A 25,128-nucleotide genomic window follows, 5' to 3' on the forward strand; every position below is an offset into this window, starting at 1 on the left:
TTTCTTTGTTAATTTCTCAGAGAATAACTCCTGGATCTTTATGAAAATCAGGCATATTTAAGGGACTATTTATGTGTAATGTGGTGCAGCTCGGTTGAGTTTAAGGGGCCTGTTGGGCCTTGGCGGAGTAAACAGTCGCCTCTTTACTGATATGGATGCAGTTATATTTGAGAGCTTCCTGATTGAATTATAACAACCTCTGGTGTCCAGTGGAGGACGATGTTAAGATGAGCTAATCCTTTATTAGTCCCACAAGGGGGAAATGTGCATGTTTTACATTGAAATCTAAATATAGTCCTTGAATTGCACACGCACGAGTTTTGTGTCACGAGTGGGCTGACTGAAGTACAACTATATATGTATATCCGTATGCAAATGAAGCAATCAAATCGTACAGTTAAACCATATTTGTGAATACAAAGACAAACATACATATTGCGCGTGCAAGCATGTAATTAGATACTTAATACACTTCAGAGGGCTGAGAGGCTCATTAGACTTTAATTAATTCAAAAATAACACAAAGCCAGTGTGAAAACCTTTGAACTAATCAGAGGATTACATTTTTGCTGCAGCTTTACTTCTACCACTGCCACTAAAAATATTGATAATAGGACAAATGATGCTCGTTGGCGCTTGTCGATTTGTTTGTAGTCCTCTAATCTTTAAACAAACTCTGGAGTAAGTCTCCCTTGAGGTGATGATAAAGCCAAACAGACACGGCGGTAAACGTAGACGCGGAGATGCTACATACATTAGTTTTCAATATCACGCCGCTGACACTTTGACGCCGTTCCCTCCGACCCTTGGCGATCGTTTCAGGTGTGTGTGGAAGATCTGTGAGCTGTTTGAAGTCGCCTCCAGCAGCGGCGCCGAGCTTTTATCAAGTGTAAAGCAGGTGTAATGAAACGCACCGTGGAGCGTGACCGTCCCTTAAGCCCGGGACGGAGAGCATCAACATGCACCCGCCGCAGCACTCTGGTTAAGTCATGGCGTCTGGAAGCTTTTGCATATGGGAGGATTGACGTTGGGTTGCACTCGAATTGCAGGACTGCTTCTGGGGAGTTGCCATGGTGATGGAGGAGCTGAAAAGCAGCGGGGTCTGATAAACAGACTGAAACTGGGGCTCTCACAATTACTAATAATGTCTTTTCACTTTTCTCAGTTAATTCCTTCATTACTTGGATGAGAGGTACATCTCTACCCGTACGCGTACTCTCTTCTCTCTTGTTCCAGCTCGCTCCACTTTTGTTTTGTTCACTGCAGCACACAGCAGACTCGGAGTGCATTAGGAGTATTCAAGCCCAGAGTGAGATTGAACATTGAAAAACAGTTTCTGCAAAGGTGGTTTTTGCTGAAATAACAAACAATGGGAGACTGGGCCTTGTTTTGTTTAGGTTAGCAACTGTTGTCCTGGAACAATAATGACAGCAAAGAGTTTTTTGAGCATTTCAAACGACTGAATTTAGATGTGACATTTCTATCTAAATAAAAATAAATGGGAGAGGAAAATAGCTTGATTTGCAAAGTATGTGATTTTGTCACCTGCATTGTTTCCTCATTGCAGCCATGACAACAAAGTTTTCCAATGCTCAACCCAGAACAAAACACGCGCTCGACCAACCTTGAGTCAGTCTCAGCTGTCAATCATAATGTTTCACCCTGCTTTTAGGTCTATGTCCCATCCACTAACATGGAAGCGACAGGGTTTATGACCAGTACTGCAGCCAGCCACCAGGGGGCAATCCAGATAATTTGGCTTCTCTTTTGGAGAGTATTAATGTTGTCCATCTTTATAAACAGTCAGTTGGGGGGGTGTACATTTTTATTCAATATAAATAATAATCTATAACCTCTGATTTATTCCTTTGACATTTTACATTTCTTGAGAATCTCCACGTTGAGTAAATGCACTCGAGGTCTACTTCATGATACTGTGCAGGGAAACACTTTACACGGCAGAATATTACTGAGAATTGTTGAGTCTCCTGTGGTTTAGAAGAATATCAGTGGCAGTTTGGTAATGGCCACCCATCCTTTACTGCGAGTGATTTCCCACAGTGCACCAGCTCGGCTGAATATCTGGGCCTTCCTTTCCCTAACTTTTCACTCTGCCCGGTCGCTAATCGCCTCCTGGGTAGACGAACCTGAATTATTCAGAGGCTGAATAATGGGGCACACTGAACGTCGGGGAACACAGATACTGAGACGAAGGTGACGGGAACAACACAACATTCATTTTATGCTAGTGCTGCTTAGCTGGAAGCCCAGCAGAAGGGGCTCGTCTAAAAAGAGCAATGGGAGTATAACACATTTATGTAATCTTGCCAGAATTAGAGAAAACAAAGAGCAGAGTACAGACACGTCCAAGGTCTGAGGTCGCAAACAGAAATTCCAACAGAAAGAAATGTAGGTAGCTGTTTACCAAAATGCAGGAGGGCATCAGGACTCACTCAGGCTCGACCTTGGCCTAAGTCTTTGGGGATAATGTTTTCTGTCCCAACTCATGAATAATATATGGCGAGGGGTTGAGAAATTGCCAGTGATTTATGACGGAGCTCTTCACTTTGAGTCCACTTCACCCGGTCACGGTTATATCGGGGGGGTCTCCAGAGGCTGCACAATATACTGTGTATGCGCTAAATTAAATGATAGCATGTGCACATCGTTTGTCAAATGACTCTTTCATCTCATTAGAAGACATTCGATACCTGTGACTGGAGGAAATCACGGTGGTCAGTTGTCGAGTTTGCATTTAATTGAAGCAGTGTTTTCACTGGACTGAATGATTTCAGTAATTTCTCATCCAAGTATAGTAGTATGAGTTTTGGCTGATTTAAAGATGTCACCTTGTGCTGCGGTACATTGTTATTTTGTGGCAGTGTATTGCCCAAAAGATCTAAAGGTTAATCTACAATTAAAACTAGAATGGCACTTAGTGGAACGCACACCTCCGCCAAGGCACAACAGTCCCCTGAAATTCAATCAAGCTAAACCAAATTTCACACATTTATAGATATTAGTCTTCTAAATATGCTGAATTATTATCAATATCCATTATTTCCTGTGGAAATTGTGAAAATGTTGAAAAACGTCCAATCTTGTGATGTTAAAGGAAGTCAAAAACAAATAAATCCCTGTTCTGGATCCGCACCAAAATAGAAAAGGTTCTTCCCTGACTCCAACCACATCCTTCCACCAATTTCCGTGGAAATCTGTTGAGTTGTTTTTGTGTGATCTTGCTCACAAACAAACAAACCAACAAACAAACCAACAAACAAACAAACAGACAGACAGACGGACAGGGAGAAGAAGAAGAAGACATAACCTCCTCGGTGGAGGTAATAATTGTTCATTGTAGAAATCCAATCGAAAGCCGTCATCTGTTCAGAGCTGTTTGTTTGTTATGTTGCCTGTGATATATTTTAACTGGTAATATGATTTAAAAATAACAATAACAATGTGCGCTGCAGACCTCTCATATCGCCCAAAAAAAGTTCAGGCTCTTTTGTCTTTCAGGAATAAAAATAAAACTCAAAGCGATGATGTGAACAGTGACTCGGTCGCTGCTCTGTCTGTGGCAACAGCCGCTCTACATTATACATAATCTTCCTCCGGGCGTTCTTTAGAAAGCACTTGGACCATATTTTAAAACTTTTGAGTCATTCTTAGCCTCAACTCAGACTTATTTTGGGAATTAAATTCCCCTCCTGCAGAGCTAAATCCAGCTAATACCCATTGTCAGATGATATTTGTTGTTCTGTACCCACAGATGTTTATGGGCCGAACAGAAGACATATTATTATTTGTGCCTTTTATATACGAGTCTTCAGGGTTTAACATTTGCGATGTCGTGCAACAATAATATGTTGTGCTTGTTGTTAGATTTTTTTTTTTTTTAAACAACAAATCCAGACTTTAATCCCTTAATTAAGATTAAGATGGATGGAATTTGGCATGGCCTTTCAATGCAATATTAAAACCCTTAGCTGAAAATGTGAAGGGATTACACATTCTTATTAGAAGAGGAGAGAGCTCATCTGCTTCTCCTCTCCTCTCCTCTCCTGCCTCACTTGTTTATTTACAGGGGAAATCGCCCACAAATAGACGAGCGGAGGTAGATTGAGATTTATTAACAAGGAAAAAGGGAAATGGTGACCATGTCTATTTGTCTCGGGTGCAGCCTGCAGACATCCAGCAAAGGAGGTAACAGCATGACAAAACAAACCAGATTCTTGTGCAGTTTCATCAAACCCATTATTTATGCAGGATGTCAGCTGACACATGCTTTTTCTTAACCGGCGTATTACACTGCTTGAGTGAACTTCAAAACAATCTCCCTGCTGCCGGTTTACATGCCAGCTTCCATCTTAAACATCAGCAATCTGCGTGGCATATGAAAGGCTTTGATTGGACGGCCCTTTTCCACACGCCAGTTATTATCTTGTTCAGGTGGAGAAAATCACAGGATATAACAAGATGAGAGCAATCGCGGTGTCTTACCTGGTCTTGGTAGATGAAGAAAAGCATGATGGACAGAATCTCCAGGAAGAAGATGAGCAGGAGGAGGATGAAGAACTGTGGGGGGGACACAAAGAGGGCAGCACATCGTCAGCACAGTCATTTAACACAGCGTTTATGGATGTGGAGGAAAACACCACCAGGGGGATAATAGGGCTCTGTTTGTGAAAATTGAATGATGCGTAAGTTCCAGGGAAAGTGTGTGTGTGTGGGCAGTGAAAGGCAAACTTTGAAAAAGAAAGAAAGAAAGAAATGGCCAAAGAGAGAGAGTTGGCGACGTGAGACCGATCGAAGAGCTGTAGATCGTTCAACCTCGATATTTCTGGCTGACAGGTCGAGGGAGCAGAGGGAGAGCGGGAGGGAAAATCACAGACTGCAAAATATGATATACACCACACTGTTCCTCTGTGAAGTTGTTGGAGGAAACATATTTTATTTCTCGCCATTTTTCTCATGTACCGGATGAGATGAGGTGCACTGTAAAAGAAAAAATCCATCATTTAGTTGAATCAACCAAACTTCATCTAAATATCTAGATCTTGTTCATTTCAATATGTGCTGATGCTTCTGTTTCTGTTATTCTGCTTTGACGAACTGGGGTCGACCTCCTGTGAGCTGTGGTTTGACTCAGGAATACGTAGATAGTACTGGAATAGAGTGAGGATTGATTTTCAGGTCCGTAATGGACTGGACTAGTACATCAATTTGAATCTTTGGATGATTGAGTGAATTGTGATCGTTGTGGCAGCTGATGGTGGATTGTGATGGATTGTTCAGATATAAAAATACACCAAGTCAAGTTTGAATGCACTTCAAACCGTCCTGGGAGAGGGATTCCTAACGTATGAATCGTTAAGAGCAGAGGATGTTGCACCTTGTTTAAACCCTGTGAGGCAAATTGTGATCTGTGAATATGGGCTAAACCAATAAAATGTGATTAACTGATTGATAAACCGAGTCCAGCTGAGAGTGAGAGTATGTCGTGTTTTGTCAGGTCTCAGTTTTACTGAGCTTCACTGTGAGTTCAAACTCTCCAGAGACTCTTTTTCTCTTTTGTACTTTGAGAAGAATTGAGATGATGTAAACTTGCTGTGCCTTTAACACATGCTCAGGTGTGTCTGGGTTTCTATTCATGAGAATGAAAACCATGCGATCGAGGTCAATATTGGATTCAGTCCCTTTGAATTTAACAAAGTCCCTGTGAACACAGCCTTGCCTGATGTCTTTAAACTTTTGTCTGGTATGAAATGGCCTCAGCGGCTGCGTATTCTTCATCCTTTATACTGAGAAGAAGAAGAAGAAGAAGAAGAAGAAAGGTGCTTTTTCCTCAGATCTAAATTTCCACCATTACCGGAAAAGACGGCAGTGGAGGTAGAGGGATGTGATGTGCGTTTGCATATTAATGCACAAAACCTGAGCTGTGAACTTGTCCCAGTATATGTGGTGAACATCAGGATGTCAATATGTTTACATGCTGACATATGCATTCAGCTCTGAGCTGCTATAGCCATGATGTTTTTTTCCAAACATCATGGCTACACGTCCTCTGTGAGTTCCAGGCGATCGCTTGACTGTGGATGTGAGCGTTGCTAGTTCACAAGACTGACATGGAGCAGTGATCGAGCTGTCAGTTGCCCGCGAGGTCTCCTGGCAGAACCTGCATGAATGAATCACTAAGCTCTGGAAAGCATGAAAGCCTCGGCGGCAACACTGCAAGGTGAAAGGCAGACGAGGTAACAAACTGATGGCAGCGCAGGGTCCCGCTTTCAGGAGGTGCCCTCAAACAACCGACTAGAATCAATTCCCATTGTTCTGTCAGGCTTCATTGAATCCCCGTCATGCCCTGTGTTGTGTAAAATTTCAGTTAGCTCCAATTTGGCGCCAATCCTCGCGTGTTTGCAGGTTAATTTAAAACTGGAGAAATATGCCACGCGGCAGATTGAGGGAAAATTTAACCTTCTGACCTGTTGAATCTTTGAAAAGTCCAACGGATAATATATAAAAATAAAGGAGCGAGACCAACAGACTGAGGCAGATTCACGGAAAAATGTCAAAAGTGAAGTTTGAATCTGTGCTGTTTTCCTTCTTTTGTGCTATTTCTCGACTCCGTATTGATCCTGGAAGAAACATCTCACCACAGTTTTAAGAGAGATATGGGTCAACTGTGCAGCTACACTGCTAGAAATTCAGATTCAGTGTGTGGTCGAGAATTACAGAGCCGAGTCTTGTTGCCTCTGGCCCTCGATCCCTGCTATTGGATTGTTGTTTTGTTTTTTTTTCACTTAAGAGTTCCGCTAATCGATCGTCGGCCACTAGAAGCAGACGGACCATGAATCCATGTGACAGACAAGCTGCCCTGACGAATGGTCACTTAGCTGAGTTCCTATGGAAATGTGCCGGTGAACTATGCGGCTAATTGTTTACGCATCCAGCTGAGTGGCTTAATAATCGAACGGAGCTGTCTTTGAATTCACGCACCATTTTTCAGCCGCACACAAAGGTTGGCAGGTTTCTGTGACCAATCAGCAGCTACTAGTATCAGTGGTGTCAACCTCATCTGCAGTCAGGCAGGAGCTGTCAGTAGAGACAGGTAATTCATCATCTGTTAAGTTGATTGGAAAAAATAAACACAATTTAAAGGTTATCTTCTGCAAATAATCATTTCTGATCAATTTATAGGCCAGAATTGCAATTTAACTGGCTCTAGAGGAAGATGATGTGTTTTCCACAACTCAAGAACGATCTGATTAGCTGAATATAAATATATTTGTTGGCATGCAGCAACCAGGATCTCAACAGAATCCTTTATTTGGTGCCACCTTTGCAGGCTTTACAAGAATGAAATATCCAGTGTTCGTAGCTGCAAGAATTTCCACATTTCTACACCAGTTCTGTTTTTAGTTTGTTGCAGGGCAGGTTACAAACAGTGGCTTTCTCAGAATGTCTTTTGCTGAAGATGAGACGCCCTTCAAGCTGTTTTCAGACATGAACTTGGGAAAATGTCAGAGAAATTGGGTCTGGATATCTTCCAGAGTTTGCCTCTCACATATAAAGAACACAGCAGGAGGTCGTCCAGGTCGGACGAATTCACAGCAAGTGGAAAATGACAGTTTCAGTAACGTTCAGGTGAGGGGGGGCCTCTGGGTAGAGCAAGCAGCAGGAAGGACTTGACGTTTAATTTCAATCAACAGCAGAGTCGTGATGTTTATTTTTGCTTTGACAACACTACTACAAGCATTTGAGAGGAATCTGCAAAGTCAACACAACGTTTGCGAGTGATATACTGATAGAAACGCCACCATCACGCCCCCACTTTGCTCGCTGTGGATTTTTTGCAGACATTTCCTTACTGTATTCTCACATGGGCTTACTCAGAACTTTTATGAGGGCTCTGGCAGAAGGAGTAATGGAAAATGTCTGGAGCAGCTGATGAGGACATTTGCGTTCTCACAAACGACTCCTCCGGGACAATTTCAGGACAATGTGCGGACTTCAGTGCCCGTCTGAAAGCAGCTTTATAGTCATTTGATCTCAAGTTGCGATAAAAAACAATATTCTTTGTTTGTTGCTCTGCTTCTCATGGATAATTCGTTTATAAATCTCTGACGGCTCTGGATTATATAGTAAAAACTTGGACTTTAAAACTTTTTTTCAACATAAGACAAAACAATGAATTAAACATTGATGCCGGAGAAACGAGAGCTGAGGGACATTGTAGAAACTCGGAGTGATAATCTAGCGTTGAGAAAACAAACCAACTAACTCCCCACCCCCCCCCCGTGGCTCTCGTCACTGCTTCTCCATTAATCTGCTCTTAATAAGAAATCTAACGGCTCTTCGTTGGACCACAGGCGAAATCCAGACTCGATAGGACCATTGGATGGCAGACGGCAGCGTTTGGCTCGTATAACACACTGCAGGAAAACATTTGAATTAGCTGCAGGGATTTCACACCGCTGCACGGAATGGATCACAATTATCAAATGGGTTGCAGCCAGCAATTAAGTGTAAATGATAAAAGTCCATTTGTGAACTAGAAAAAGACTTGTAATAAAAATAAAGCTGAATTAAATCACGTCCCAGCTCCCTCATGTTTATAACCGTAATAAATCCAAACGGTTTTTAAATGTTTCAATTAAGACATAAGATGAAAAAACAATATATTTCTCTAAATTACTTTGAAAGGCTGTTGCATAGGAAAACTATAATGGAAATGGTGTTCATGTTAAACAGCAGGCGTCTGCTCCTTTTATGTAATCGCGGTAGCTTGTGCTTAAAGTTAGTTTTTGTGCAAATGGACGTGGACACTGCATAAACAGAATCTGGGCTAAAATCTCAAATTGAAGTTCGGCTTGTTTTGCTGCGCGTTAGGACTGTCACTGTGATAAATTATTATAAACAAAGACTCAGATCCCGTTACAGAAGGGACCGAAGCAGCCTCAATATGTTTTTCCTGAATTGTCATTATTCAAGCTGAAGTACTGTACGTTATTCTGTTCACCGCAGCGGCTTCCAGCAGCATAACTACGGGGGAGATTTATAGGAGATCGGAATAAGAGGAAGCAAAATGGGGCTATAAACAGTGTTTTATGGAGCAAAAGGCCGAGCAGCTCGCTAAACTGTTGTCAAGCAGCCTTTTCCTGTTTCCGGAGATTCTGCTGATTTTCACAACTTTTGACTTTGCACTGTCACTGGTGGAGGAGCTTAGATATGTTGGGTGAAAGCCCTGATACCAAAAGATAAAAAATATTCCATTCTAGATACAATTCATGAATTCAGACCCCGTCTTAAATAACTGTACAGATATTATCAGCAAAAACGATGTGCATGGTCTCAGACATGTGGACCCCAATGTGGGACATTATTAGACTGTATAAACCAATGAATCAGTGCATAACTGTCACTGTAGCAGGTTGGGAAATACTAAGAGTTAGTTCAATGGTTCTCAACCAAGGGGGTCAAGTCTCTCCACATGTTCAAAAGATAAATATGGCGAGTTGTGAGCTGATGACTGGGAAGAGAAAGAAAGAAACAGAAAGTTCTGTGGCAGAAATGTATGAATATTATTTGAATTTTGCTCTAATCTCTGACCTTTTTGCATAATTCATCCTTTTTCTTTTTGCCTTGGTTATTTAACTGAAACTCTCCGAGATCCATAGTGAACAGAGTTAAACACAACCAAGCACTGCAAACAGACACTAGTTTATGTAACGGGTCACAAGCCAAAAATGATCAGAATCACTGCTTAAATCTTTAGAAATATCCACATATTTATGCAAAATCTTCTGAATCTGAATAGTAGCGAGTGGATAAAAAATGTAAATGGTAAAATATTTCCATTTGAAATACAGCATAAAATGATTTGCTCCAGTAAAGTAGCAGATCCTTTGGTTTAATGGAAACAAGATTGAGATGAAACACTGACATATCATCACCTTTTCACCAACTTTTTAAGTTTATATGATGAACTTGTTAGATAACAGCTGCTTATGTATACATCCATCACTTACAGAGAATTATTATTCTTTTGGATTCTTGTTTCTGGCCACTAAAGTGAAAACAAATCTAATATTGACTTTTAGCTCTGTTTTGGTCTCCACCCGCTCTTTGGGGGGAAATATTTCTCTATAGCTATTAAATGCTCTTTTACTTTTGCCAGACATTTGTTGGTTTTGTGTGTTTGCTCTTTGCTGCTCGACGAGTAATTCAAAATGGTGTTTTTGAGCTTTTTTCTCAACTGTTGCAGCCAAACACTGTCATCATAATGTCAAAATAAGTCGCATTTCACATTATTCTCACATTGTTTGTAAACATGTAGCTTGTAACTGTAATTTATAGCCACTTTAAGTTAAGTATAGACATTCCTGTACATTCCATTGTTCTGTGTTTTGAAGGAAGGCTGCTTTCACAGATAATGTATCACTGGCAGAGCAACAGCAAGACAACATTCATTTTTGACCTGAAGACCTTTTTATTATTTTTATCACCAGGTAACACGGAGCATTTCTAAACTGAGAACGCTGTGTAGTATTTTTCTCTTTCCTTCCACTGCTCTCCCTGTGCAAGCGTAGATAGATAAAGATAGTACTGACACGTGTAATGGTGCAGATAACCATGTCAGTCTAACTGCAACAGATATAAAACTCAGCAAAATGGTCCTTTAAGACGTCTCCATTCCGCTCGCAGTGGACGTGTCTCCTGCAGCTTTTTGTTCCATGAGAGTTAATGAACATCTAACTGATTCCTTCAGGGACGAACAAAAACCTGCAGGACACCGACGCTCGAGGACCAGAATAGAAACCCTCAGGATTTAGCTGTTCTGTTCTCATCTTCGTTTCTGCAGCTTGTTTTACTGCAGTAGTTCGTGGCATAGAAAGCAATGCAGCAATTAATCTCCAGAGAGCTGGAATTTATGTTTGTAATATTTACATTTAAGTAGACTTTAAATTATCCAAAAGAACCGCAGTCTAAGTGCAGATTGCATGCATGATGAAAATGCATATAACAAAATCAGGATGCCTCCATGTATTTATGTTCTGACTTGCTTGGCCACCAGAGCTGATATCCCTGCTTAGTAAAAAGATTGATGTACAGGAGCTGTAATCAAAGTCCAGGGCCAGGAATTGATTCTTTTGTGTTCCCCCCCATTCTGTGATTTCTACGCAGGGTGAAAGCCACAGTGTCTCTTTGTGTGTGGACAGAGCAGCACGAGCGGTGAACCATTCATGTCAGACACACGCTCCATCAGCGCCCTCAGAATCGATAGCTATTGGGATGTCGCTGCCTTGAGCGTATATGGAGGGAAGCCTTTCAGGTGATGGCCTCGGCCTTTTCACGTGGAGGGTCTAATCATTTTACAGGCTCTATATATCAGAGCCACGTCGAAGCTGCACGTTGTAAACAATCCTCTTCCATTTCCACCGCACGGATCTCACCAGTCTGTCTAATTTGTGGGCAGATTGGGTCGCAGATCCACCGCCACTCCTCCTCAATGCCCTTTGACTTGTGCTGGTATCGATCATCCAAACTCACTGGTGTGAACATGACTTTAATTACCCATTACCCTGATGAAAATTACATTTGTGGAGAAAATGCTGTGTCCCTAAACAGCTCCTAATTTTCTACTTAAAAGGACGGGGTATTGGACTTTGTTGCAAAAATGTGGTTTAGAGTCTGACTGGTGCTCCATCACATGATGAAGAGACCGTTTCCCGTAGCGTAACGGAAACATTTGGGTTTAATTCATTAAGTATTTAGAAAGTAAAAAACCCCAAGCAAAAGTTCCTACAGGGTAACACAAATTCCAGAAACCTCTCTCGTACTTAAGAAATGCAACAGAGGAGTTAAAAACAACTTGTCGCCGACGAGGCCTTGTGGCTACGCAGCGTGTGATGTAGTCCGTTGGGGGGGGGGGGGGGGGGGGGTGCACACACTGACTGACCACAGCTCGAGCATGGAGGCTGACGTAACGCTGCAAGTTTGAAGCGAGTCAGCCATGAAAAGCTGCTGTAGGACTTGTGTGTCTCTGCTGGAAAAAGCTGGTGGCGCGATGACAGCTCCTCTTTATGGCTCTTTGAGAGAGTGGCTGAGTGGGTCCCTGTGTTGTTGCCTCTGTGACGACAGCCTCTGTGGCGTCTGAGGCAGACTGTCGGTGCATATAGTCGCAGCGCTGCCATTTGTCACAGTTTACAAATAGAACAATGTTCACGAGCCCGTTTTTTTTATTTTGTTGACCTCATGCAGCACAGTATACTGTGAGCTGAATATTCTGCCACCGCAGAGGAATAAATCTCGGTAATGTAGAACAATGTTTTTCACTGCTTATCAGGTTTTGCTAATACTGGCAGAAATGAGTCAGAGGCACAAACTGAGGCTGTGAGGCTTTTTTGGGTATTTAGACTTGTTGCAGCAGGACATCTGGCACAGACCTCGGTGTAGTGTCCTTTTCATCAAGGGGGTGAAAGAATGAGACTAAACCATACCCTCATGTCCCAGCATGCCTTTTATATACAGAATATTAATTTAGGTTATCACCTGCATTAACCTCAGATGCCAACGAATTTTAACTTTTACTTGCTAGCAGTGGAACGGGGTCATAATTTTTCTCCATTCAAACGTAAAGACGACTAAGTAGGTAGTCGCAGCTCACATAGCTGATGACGACAGGACGTATACATATGTCATACAATGTGAAACCAAAACTAACCAGATCAGACTTTCTGACTTTGGCCAAAAATAGTTTTAATCCCACATATACGACGGACGTGATTGAAACAGTTGACTTTCAGTTTCCTGTTTTTGAGTAATCGGCTGCCACTCCAATATTTAGTCCAAAGGCTGCTGCAATACTTCTGCCCTATAAAGAGATTAGAGCTCACGCTATCTATTTTTAGTTTTAATATGTTTGTATGAAGTTTGACATTCATATAAAAAAAAAAAAAAACTAGGAATGTGTTTGAAGTCATCACAGAATCTGATTTTTGAAAAACAGAAAATCAGTCGCTCTGATGTTTTGATGCCACAAATTACAAGGCGCACAGAAACAGAAATAATAATCCTGGCAGCGCAGAGCGAAGCAGTAATTGCTCAAATATCTCACAGTGATGCTGCGATTCTCCGCGTCCCTCATCAGCGATCAACGTGCTAATTAGCCCTGAAACTCGAAGGGAGAGGAGTCTTCTCTAACGGGCATGAAGGATGGGCGGCTCTGTCACTCATTAAAGCAAACTTATAATTCCCCCAGACTCATTATATTGACACTGTGCAGGAGCTGGTGTGGTCACTGTGGGGAAATGTCACGGATCACGCTCATGATCGACATAAGACCCGTTCCCACAGAGCTCGTAATTGCTTACTCCTGCTGCAGCATTTTGGTAATGATTAAATCCTATCTCCCCCCCCCCCCCAACACAGATTTTCCCTCCCCTCTGATAAATGCTGTGCAGAGTTGATTACATGAGTTGGTTTGTTTATCAAAATTGTCCCCTCGGTTTGTGAGTCTGTGCCAAACGGGTAAATATAAATGAGACTTTCGAATGGATCAGGAGTTCAGGCGTTATCAGGCGTCCCCCGGTTGGAAATTGGAGCTCATGCAGCTCAAAGTCGGGATAAATTAGAGCGTAAAATGTTTGATATTTGATGTCAAACACTTCCTGTGCCCTGACTCGCATATTAGTGGTTATATGTCACTTTTTCCTTCAAATTCCGGCCAGTGTCAGACAGTGTGTAACCTATTAAACACGGCACACAGCTTTTAAATTACATTTAAAAATGCCCTCCTGTCCATGTTACTATTTATACTTATTTATTCTATTTATATTTGTGGTAGTACATAATCAAATTGACCAACAGGTTGAAAAAATCGGGGCACAATTTGACATTTAGTCCTTCACTGTGTCTTATCTGTGCTTTGCAGGCGTTGGGAGCCACATTGCATTTTTAGCCTTCTTAGATATCGGAATTGCCAAATATTGGACTGTTCCACATTTCTATACTTTTGATTTTGCTTTTTAAAATAACAATCACACAAATTCAGATGTAAATCTCGCTTAAACTGAGGAGAAAAGACAACTGGAAGTTCAATTACACAAGAAAAAAATCCCTTTGGTATAGAATTGAGTATAAAATCACTTGATGAATAAATAATAGACCTTCTCTATCTACTGGCAATTTTCAAAGCGTGTGATATGTAGGATCCTATCACTGTGACATGTGTTATGCATTGTTAGAGTAACAGTCTGGTTGGAAACTGGTAATTGTGGGGACATTGTGCGCCGCTCTTCCTTGGGATTACAACTGTGCTGTTAGTTCGTCAACGTGACTGACACCAGTGGTTAACCCCCCTCATGTGGGAGTACTGGGGCCAGTGCCGAGACCTGCACCACCACCATATCGGTCCTGGGAAGCTTATACGGAGAATATATTGGAAATAATTATCTTTATTATACATGAGCTTCAGTATTGGTATCCTCTTGGCTGTCTTTCTTTAAGTTTCTTCAAACTCCTGCGATATATTACGATGTACGGTAAATGTCATGAGGCGTGCGAACCTTAAAGTTCATCTCCTGTCAATGATTAAACCTGTGAATCTCATCTCTTATATCTACATATCTTTTTTTCCATAATAAAAAAAAAAAGAAATCCCTTCATCGCCTTGAAATGATTTGGATGAAGCACTTCACCTTTGCCTCATTTAATATTCGTGGACCTATAAATATGCAAATCAGCCCCAGCTCTGTCTACAGCCAGGTCTCTGCTCATCACACACACACACACACACACACACACACACACACACACACACCTCAGTAGTAAAGGTGTAGTTCAAACACACATGTTGTAACTGGAAACCGATCAAAGAACGATGAAACGTAGACAGGGTTTCCTACGAGCTGATGTAACAGAATGGTAATGTTCTTCATGTAGGTCTGTCACTCACTCACTGCAACATTACAAAAGCAACAGTAATAGATTACATGTCTTAGACAAACCTTGATCCTGCAGCTCTGACTCAACAACCTCAGCACATTTAGCTTTCATTATTGGGTTACGTGTCGGGCTTACAGGTCGTTATTAAAATAGATAACAACAGAAAGTTACTCATTTAGCTGAATAACATTAAACTCCCGGTCAACAGTAGTTTCTTTCTTTCTGAAACTATCATTCTGATGTTTGAAGGACCAGAGTCTCTCTGCGGTGGCGGCGGCTCTTACTCTAGATAAACGACGTGGCGATAGCCGATCGCACCACGTCGTCTTCAGACGGACGGCTGGCAGCTCACTCTGCGGTTGTCAAGTGTAAAGTGACAGCGGGTGGACAGCAGACTGTGGTCAGTGTCCTGGTATTATTTAAATAAAACAGATCTTATCATTGTTTTTTAAAGATTAAATATTCTCAGTCGTGACCTGAATTATTTGGGTCTGTGAAATCAAATTGTTCCGTCAGTCTGTGACACTTATATTCAGGAGGTGCACCACTATTGTTACCGGCCTTCAGTCACATATAAAAGACCTGCCACCTATTCAATAGTAAAGCAACACAGATCCTAACCCAAACTAAACTCACTGTTGAAACAGCAGCAGAGTAATTAATCGTGGTGCTTTCTACTTTCAGGTTGTGTAGATTGTAGGTTTCTGTCAGCAGAGCTCACACTTCTCTTTCTTCACGAAGCCTCAGAGATCGAGACCTGTGCTTTTATCTCAAATCTCGAATGCAAAATGAAAGACTTATTGTGTGTGTGTGTTTGTGTTGCTTCTCTGAGTGACGGCAGCTGCAGGAGCTGAATGCTTCTCATGAAAAGGACACAGATTGAATCCCCGGCGTGTCATTTCAATCGGCGGCTATATTGTAAGAATTCTAAGATTATTGCTTTACGTGAAAAGTCAGTGACGCTATTTGTCAACAAAATGCAGCAGAGCCTTTTGTGTTTAAAGTCAACAGGAGCATCCTGACAAATAACTTACCGTCAGCAGCAGAGGACGACTCTCTTTGACGGCGCCCACACAGCCCAGACAGCCGATCACCATGATGATGGTCCCCACCGCAATGAGCAGGTTGGCCGCTGACAGGGAGGGAAGGGATGATGATAGGGTGGCAAAGTTTCCCTGGGTCACCGAGAGCCAGACCCCCACCCCCAGTATGCCACATCCTCCCAGCTGCAGAGGCAACACACAGAGGGCGTAACGCTGTCAGTTCGCTAATAACACGGTCAAACTCATCGCAGACACAAACACAGCGGAACATGGGGGTGCATGGGAATGTTTGAAGACTTTCTGTGGCTTCCTCGTTGTTGTTTGTAACAGAATGCAGAGGGAGGAAATGGGAGGGAGCAAAAACCAAACTAACAGCACCTGTAAAGCTTTTGTTCAATACATTTAAGAAAAGAAAGTGAATGAAGGACAATTTGCTGTCTTATGTGTCGGACTATTTCTTGCCAGCCAGGTGGAATTTGACACCTCTGCAGGGAGCTAGGCTAGCTGTTCATACCTATTTCCAGTCTTTATGCTAAGCTAAACTGATAGACAGTAAAGGGGGTATCAATCTTTTTATCGAACTACCAGCAAGAAAGCGAAACTTTTCTTTTTGCTTTTTCAGAACCATTCACATAAACATACATTAACAAACAGTGTGTAACCAGTTATTGACAGAACAGGTGGACAAAACGTCAAATAATAAACAATTAAGATTTATCAAATAAACATTGTACACATGGACACAACAGTAGTAATAATACTTAATAAAAAATTAATAAATTGACAGTGACGGGGATCCATTTCACCTCAGGGGTCAAGCTCATCGTCACTATAAGAAAACTATACAGAGTTTTTTCCTTTTAACGTCACTTTCACACCTGTAGTTTAGTTCACATGGTCCCGAGCAAAGAAAAGAAAACATTAATAAATCAGTTTTATCATCAAACTGATTTATTGAACTTGAGGTCATTGGATTGACAGGGAACTCAGTCATTGGACAGTTCTGGTGACCATCAGCGGAAAGTGGAACCAGAAGAGTTGTTCTGCCAATCAACAGGATTATGCACAAACAGGATGGAATGATTTTCCAAGAGAAACACGGATCTTGATATTTTTTTTGTAAGTTTGGGGGAATGATATTTCTGTGTGTGTGTAATTTGGTGCAGATCCAATTACGAATCTGGAGCAGATTTAAATGTGGTTTCATAAGGGCCTTAGTGGAGATGTGTTCTCTACTGCGGATGTTTATCTGACATCACTGGTGTCACAAATAGCTCAAGACTTGAGGATTGTTAGTTCAGACCTCACATATCGTACAGAGAAGCCCACAGTTCCCACAATGAGCCAGTTAGAGACAGTGGAGAGAACAAACCACCTTTCAACAGAGCAAGACTCGGGGACATGCATCTGTATTAAACAATACTTAAACTAATAGAATTAATTTTGCAATGATGTAGTAGCCATGAGTTGTCAACATGTTAACGTGATCCCTTTACAAGACATTATCGACTCTTCACACACTTCAAAGCAAGAAAGTATGACTCTCCCATTAAACAGACTTAATTTAGACATAAGTCAAATCATCACCTTCACTAAAGAGGCTAAGTTTTTAATATAGTCGACCCATTACAGACCGCTGGGCCCAGCGTTTGAAGAATTAAGCTGCTTTGGGAGGAAATCTGCCTTCTCTGGAGTCCAAACCCAGCAGATCTGGGATGTTCCTTCCTTTGCATTAGTGTCCTGATGAACAACGACATGTTTGCTTTTGCCTTTAGAGGCTGAAGTTGACAGTGGGGGGGCAGAAAAACACTCACACATTCATGATGCAGCATTTTCAGCTGCGACTAAGGGAAATATGCATCACGCAGCCAGTCGCACTCTCTCCACGGCCACTTGCCAGAACTCCCAGCGGCAATAAGACTTCCATGGTTAAATACATGATTATTGCCCCCCCCCCCCCCCCCCCCACTCATTTTCATACACACACTCACATGCACTTTTCTTTCTATTTCCAGCTTTAACACAAGATCTTATTTAATGAGCTCTCGAGCTAGAAGTAGGGCAAGGCAAAAATAAAAAGCACTCATGTGGGGCTCCGCTCACTCAGGCAGCTCGGAGACTTCGGCAGCTTGCAGATGAACGGCCTTCGGGTCACTGCTGCTCACAACGGACACTTATCACGCCCCAGAGTGCATTCTCTAATGAAGTTTGGCCGCAGTGACGAAGGGCGAAGGATGAATGGGGGACGCTGAGAATAGGTTTTGAACATTTTAAGCTCGCAGAGTCAGAGGCTCATGAGGGAGGAGGATGAGACGAGCCCGGATTCGAACGATGCCATCTCGTACATTTTGCGACACACGTGTAATAATCTACACGGTAACGGAGATGAAGAGACGTCCTGCTCATACATGTGCTGGACCAATCGTGAGTCAGTCTCAGTTTCCGTTTTTTATATCATCCAATAGCTAAATAAAACCAGACTTGCCAGGAAAATGATCACTTGAACACCAGTGTGATAAGAACAACCTACAATGACAGATTGCATCTTTGGGAGACAAAACTCTTTGACATATAATTTAACCATTTACTTTGGTCCATGTCCCATCCATTACCATGGAGGAGGCGGGGCTTAGGGCCTATAATGCGCCAGCATGTCGTCCATCTTGATATACAGTCTCTGAGCCATATTTACCAGTGATTGATGGAACTTCGCTATCAATTAATTGACGACTTCTTCCATTTGTTAGACGTGAATGCTTCTTGTTGCATCTACCACTGGTGCCTGTTACCAATTAGCTATTTTATGCTTTACTCAGACATGACACAACGATTATGGATGGAGCCACATGCCTGCGTGATAATTGGCATCTGGAGCCAGATGCATAAAGCTGTGAATTCACACTGTGTACGCAGAAACGATGGAAACACGCATCCACGTTCTATTCATCAGCCGCACATACATCCATTCTGTTTCCTGCAGATCTGAATCATCGTGGAACTGGGTGAACGGGCACAAGCGTCATTTCTACTCCCACAGTTTTGCCATAAATGGACGTAGTAATGCTGTTTGCATTTCGATACTTGTGCCCACTCCACCGCATTAACAGCAAAATGTCCAATTTCCCCGATTGAGATTGTGACTTGTTCCGCTTGGCCGTGGCTTTCCAGAGCGTCCGTATCACTAATTCATCACATAAACCTTCACACCATCATCACGCTGAGGAGGAGGATCAGTGATTGAACAATAGAGTTATAATAGAGAGTCGTGTTTAAACACACTTTGTGCTTCACGGCTCAGGTTTGGATTAAAAGATTCATTAACGCAGGGAAATTGATGCTCTGACGTTACAAAAAGAAAATGAAGGTGCACATTTTTCTTTTTATTCCAGTTCATATGTGGGACATAGCGTATGCATGGTATTATTTACAGTGCACGTTGTTTATGCATCTGGCCCCCGGGTGCACGAGAGGCGGCGGTGACACGAGAGACAACAACAGTAACAGTGAAGTTCACGGTGACTTCAGACACACGTTTATTTATAACTAACCAAAACCACATCCATCCAGATAGAAGCTTTATTTCCAGTAGTAGCAGCTAAACCTTTATGTTGTTGTCGAAAAACTCGAAATGTCCGTCGTGAGCAACGTTTTCTGAGGCGTCAGCTTGTCAATCTTCTGAACTCGTACATAAATCTTAATATCATCTCCGTTTCTTCTTCTCTATTATCGACCTTCTGGAGGTGGAGAAACCAATCAGCCTGCTTGCAAATCCACACAATGCCTTGTTGAGCTGCTGGAGGTTTGTGCGACCTACGTTACCCATAACCCACTTCTCTGCGTGGGCTTGCAGAGACATTTTTGCCGAAGTGCAGTTCCAGCTGGTGAATGACCCGATAACATTTCTTCTCACTTTCATCATTTATTTGAATTTCACAGCCTGTTTTATAAAGTCCAACAGTCCACAGGAGGAGGAGGAAGGATTATAATGAATGTATTTGCTGAATTGTTAATATTTTTTGTCCATCACAACTGCAACTGACTGCAATGTTACAATGTGGGTTGTATATGTGTGTATATATACAGTAGGTGTGATTATTATATGATTATGATACGCTGGTTACTGTGCATGGTCATTTGGAGCCTCTCCCAGTTAAAAACCAGTTCAGAACTGGTATTTTCTTGTGCATAAGAGATAACGAAGTATATTTACACCGATCAGGACTAAATTAATCTATAACACCTTCTATGTTTAGGTCCTGGATTTGCAAGAAAGCAAAATTGCAGTTTTCTTAATAAGTGTAAAATGAGCCACATCACACTGGAGCATGTTGATGAGAGGCAGCTTTATATTATTGAAATGCAACTGATCATAGATTATTTTACTGGGTTTAGCTCTGTTAATGTCTTGATCCTGTGTCTGGAGCCTGTGTTGTGTTTTGATTATGTCATTGTGTGTTTTCCCTCCTCTGTTGATTTCCTGAACCGCCTTCATTACTTTCTCCCGTGTCTTGTTAACTTAATGTGTATTCAAGCTGTGTCTCGATTCAGGGGCTGCATCCTTCAGAGGACACGGTCCACGTGGCCCACAAGGGCCGCCTCCATCATTACCTCTTTGAGAAAGGGTTTGTCGCTGCAGTGCAATGAATCCTGGGATATGTTGGGTCGGGAATGATCTACGCACCGGAGCCTGAGTTTCTCTCAAGGATGGAAGGAAGCATTTGTCGGCCACATTTGAAGGAGCCTTGGAAATGAGACAGTCCTGAATTGAGACACAGCCTTCGTCTCTGTGTTTCCCTTTGTTCAGAGTCAGTTCCTCCGTCAGTTCCTCCGTCAGCAGGCCTGAGTTTTCTCATGTTTATTCCCTTTGGGTTTTTTAAACAAGTTCTGCCTTTGTGCTGTTTGAAACCTTTGCCAGATGTGACCTCTGAACTGTGCACAAAACACGTACGTCCAATCAAAGACTTCCCTCATGTGGCATCTGCATTTGGTTTCTGTAAAACTCTAAAATAGTAACGAAGTGACATCTTCAAATTGTGTATTTTTGCATTATAACTATATAAGTAAAAGCTCTCAGCATTTGAAAAGCTGGAAAAAGCAACTATTTTCCCGTTTCACTCAATAAATCACTTAATTTTCTATCAGTCAACTAATCAATCAATTGACAGATGTTTTCACTAACTGAGTGGAGTTGACTATTGTTGTTTAGAACTGACGTCTTGCATCTGAAGCATCACAGTTTCTTAATGTGCTGTTGTTTTGTGCGTTTATCTTTGAAGTATCGCAAAAAACAAACCACTCAATCCAGCAGCTTTTACAGGGAAGTGATTGTTTTGTTTTTTTCTCTTGTCACAATTTGGTCTCGATTAGAATTCCTCCCCGAAAGCAGCAGCTTTAAATCTCTTCCCTCACACAGGTTTACAGTGTTTAAATTGATGCGGCCATCTGGAGTGTCTCTCCCTCCCACTGCAGCTTTGTTTATCTGACGCAGAGCCTCTGACACTGGCTGCTGATTAAGGACTCGGGACGGCGACTGCTCAGAGTGGAGAGAAAATACTCTTTACTTAAATAAATACCCTTTAAACTGAACTTCCTTTCCCTGCATCTTAACATATAGGAAAGATTATTCACAGTTCAGCAGAAATGTCTACGCTGATTTTACAACTACATCTCTCCGAATGATTTTCCCCATAAATGTACAGTAGATCTTCTTGACCCCTGGGCTTTAAATGTATAATCCAGGTGAATGTTTTAATGACCACGTTCACAGTGTGTGAATATCGCTGCTCTGAGCTTATGAGCACCCCGTCCAGCGCAGGAAATACATATTAATACCATTTAATTAGTGGGATTAAGGTCATAATTGGAATAATCATACATACATGAATGAAATGTGGCCGATGATTAGCGTTTCTCACGGATACCACAGCGAAGAAGGTTGGTTTGACCTCACATGCTTCATGTATTATTTCTTTAGTGACACTTTGAAGTCGGAATCACGTATTCAGTTTGTCCCAGGAGGATGAATCCTGCTCCTTAAATCTGCTCTCATGGTAACCGCCTGGTGATGAGCGCTGCTGGTTTTTAATATGCCTCAAACTTTAGATCTGTATTACCTTTTTAAATATATAAGATTTATGAAAGCCGTGAGAACCTGTGGAGACGAGGCGCTCCGGCGCTCAGGATGGCCTTTTACTTTTTTTTTGTCCATTTCTCTTGGAAGGTGCGACATTCTGCACCCAATTTACTTTTCTTGGCAGACGCCGTGATGCTTGTCAGCGATGACACGTTACCGCTGCGTTCATGTTGCCTTCGCTCAGACCGTGACCTGACAGGCACACAGCTTGAAGACGCCACCCTGCAGGGCATGTTAGTCTAATGTTCCATGTTTCAGGAGCAGAAAACCTAAATGTGCTAGTTGTGCTGTTGTTGAGCTGCCTGTTTGGAATGGGCTGTTTGCTTGGTGATGTTTGTTGCAGTTTAAATGAAACTGGAAAGTTTCATGTTTATTTAACGGGTTCATGTTGTGGTCTGTTGTTCAGCCGCAGAGCTGCTACTGACAGCGCTCTGTTTTTATAATCACCTGAAAATACCTACTACAGCCTTCATGAAGTTTATGGTATAACTACTGTAACCAAATGAATGGATTCAGTCAACAGTAAATCTGGAGTGCTTTTATTTTGAAACAGAACCTGAAGCTACACCCCCCACTGCTGCACAAAGAGCTGTTCACCTGTTTATTCAAAGTTCAGTGAAACTGGAGAATAAGTTGTCGATGCCGTCGCTGTGAAAACACCGATTGTCATAAACGCGCTATTATTGGGATCAACATCAGTTTGATTGGCGGGTCCCAGCCGCTGCTGCTGCACAGCACTAGAGGTGTTTGTTCCACTTGCAGAGAGACGAGAGATCTGTGGATTTAGTGGAGAGATCAGATGATTATTTGCATCGTGAGCTCTCGGCGGCCATTTCCAGCCTGTGGACCAGACGTTTTCCAGCCCTGCTTTCTATAATGTCTCTGCTGCTTTAGTAAGACCCTGTGGTCCTTTCAAAATATATCTGTATATAAATGTACGAGTTTACAGGATGATGGATCTGTTACAGTTAACTCGGGAGGGTTTGAGTGAAATATTCACAGGAGCAGTGTGGGCGGTTTAAAGACCAATGTGTTTTCTAACACCTCTAACATGTGTAACTGACTCTTCTATTGGTTCACGTCTTTATCTGATCTCCTTTGCTTTGTCTTATTGAGCAGATTTGGCTCGTTGCTTAAGATTTACTGTTGTCCTCCGGTGGATAAAAGTGTTTGCCGAATGAGCAAATGTAGTTTTCTTTATCAGCTTTTAACACTTTCCCACCACATCTCCTCACTAAAGAAGCTTTTTAAAGTCGTCTAAAGTAAAGTAAGGACTTCGCTTGCTGCAGAGACAGATTTTCTCACGGGCAGGTTGAAGTGTTTGAGAGTAAAGTTTACATCCTTAGTTCATCCACCAGCTTTCCTGAGGGCTGTGCAGTCTCCTGTTGTACAGCAACTGCAGTCTGCAGTCTTATTATAAAGTTTGCTGCTTCCCCTTCCGACTTCTGTGGGAGGCAGAGGACGGACACGGCGTATTTTGAATGAACTGTGCTCTGGTCTGACAATTTTCTTCTGACACTGAGTGGAGGAGTTTGAAATGTTAATCAGTTAGAGCTGCTTCAGAGCCCTTATAAGGGAACTGCAGTATTCTTCAAACTGGGTCCTACATTTATAAACGTGGGTTTGGAGCGCCAGCGGCCAAAAGAGCCAAACAACAATTCACACTCGCATTCATACGATTTAGAGTGAATGAATGGAATCTACAAAAAATATTCAGAATAGGTCTTGTAGTGGCTGCAATGTAATCTTATGGGGAAACGAATTAATTAATCAAATTGTTATTCTAGGTCTTTGCCGGGAGTCGGGTAACATCACACATGACTTCGTCTCGCTCTCAACCGTGCAGCAGCTTGTCGAAAGTCGAATGTCAAAATTCAATACAACAGAACAGAATAGAACGTTATTGCCAATCTGAGTGGAAAATTGTGTTCAGCTCACCAGTGCGTCATTCAAACAAGTGACAGCATAAAACAACACAAAAATAGCCTCTCTGCAGTTTGCATGTCAACTTTGTGGAGGAAAGAATAGTTATTGAATTTGGAATAAAGGACGGAAAGTTAAAATCCATGTTGCGGTTGTGCTTCGCCACAGGAAGGAAACGTTTCATTCACAGATTGGAAGTGAACTGGAGCTGAAGGTTTGCCACGGCTACAGTCTCATGGAAACGTGAATGAGAGAGAGTTGGAGAGAGGAGTGTGGATTTTGTGATGTGAACAATGTGGATGAAGCATTTGACCTCGATGGCCCTCTCTACTTGTTTGAGATGGGGTAGGAGGACGAGGAGATCCTACAAATTGAAGAGCGAATGAGGAGAGAGAGAGAGAGAGAGAGAGAGAGAGAGAGAGAGAGAGAGAGAGGCAACAAGCAGAGGAGGGACAAACGATGCTGCACGGCTCAGAGTGAGAATCCTCGTTGAGTGAGACGTGTGTAATGTTGCCAGATTCTTAGCAAAGACCCAGAATAACAATTTGAGATGTCGTTGTTGCCACATAAGATGACGTCATAGCCCCTCCCACCATGTTGTCATTTACACACCCACATTTATAAACTCTGGAATTTCCCTTTAAATGAAGAATATAATATTGTATTTGTAGTACAATTTCAAGATTTGAAGTATTCTACAAAACTCCACTGATCTTTATATATTTGAATGTAGCTCTGTATTGATTCATGGACATTTTTCCATTTTATAAACCGCTGGGTTTAAAAACTGTCTCAAAACTCAAACCTTTCAGACCTGTTGTTTTTTAACAGAAAAATAAAATCCAAAGTCAATAAACCCAAATCATGCATGTCTTTGCTCAAACTGTGTTTCTTAGTAAACCATTGTGTAAACAGGAAACTGCGTCGCTCCCTGGGCTGTTTGCTGTCTTCACGTTGGGAATTTTTAAAGATGCAAAACATCCTGCCCCTCGTTGCTCAGGCGTCAAACTTCCCTGCAGCTCTTTCCTCTCTGGTTCTCTCCGAGTCTCGGTGCGGAGAGATGCTTCCACTCAACCCTGT

General features: G+C 42.1%; 1 protein-coding gene across 2 annotated transcripts in view; it reads right to left on the bottom strand.

Annotated features, from left to right (window-relative positions):
• Positions 1-25,128, bottom strand: part of tspan4a (tetraspanin 4a) — a 125,640-nt gene that overhangs the window by 31,967 nt on the left and 68,545 nt on the right. For both annotated transcript variants that reach the window (XM_034575598.1, XM_034575589.1), the window contains 2 exons: positions 15,984-16,175; positions 4,504-4,578 (listed from right to left, as the gene is read on the bottom strand). In XM_034575598.1, the coding sequence (XP_034431489.1) occupies positions 4,504-4,578; positions 15,984-16,175 (267 nt within the window). The remainder of the gene's footprint in view (positions 1-4,503; positions 4,579-15,983; positions 16,176-25,128) is intronic.

Source organism: Hippoglossus hippoglossus, chromosome 3 (assembly GCF_009819705.1).
Source record: "Hippoglossus hippoglossus isolate fHipHip1 chromosome 3, fHipHip1.pri, whole genome shotgun sequence".
NCBI classification, from domain to species: domain Eukaryota; kingdom Metazoa; phylum Chordata; class Actinopteri; order Pleuronectiformes; family Pleuronectidae; genus Hippoglossus; species Hippoglossus hippoglossus.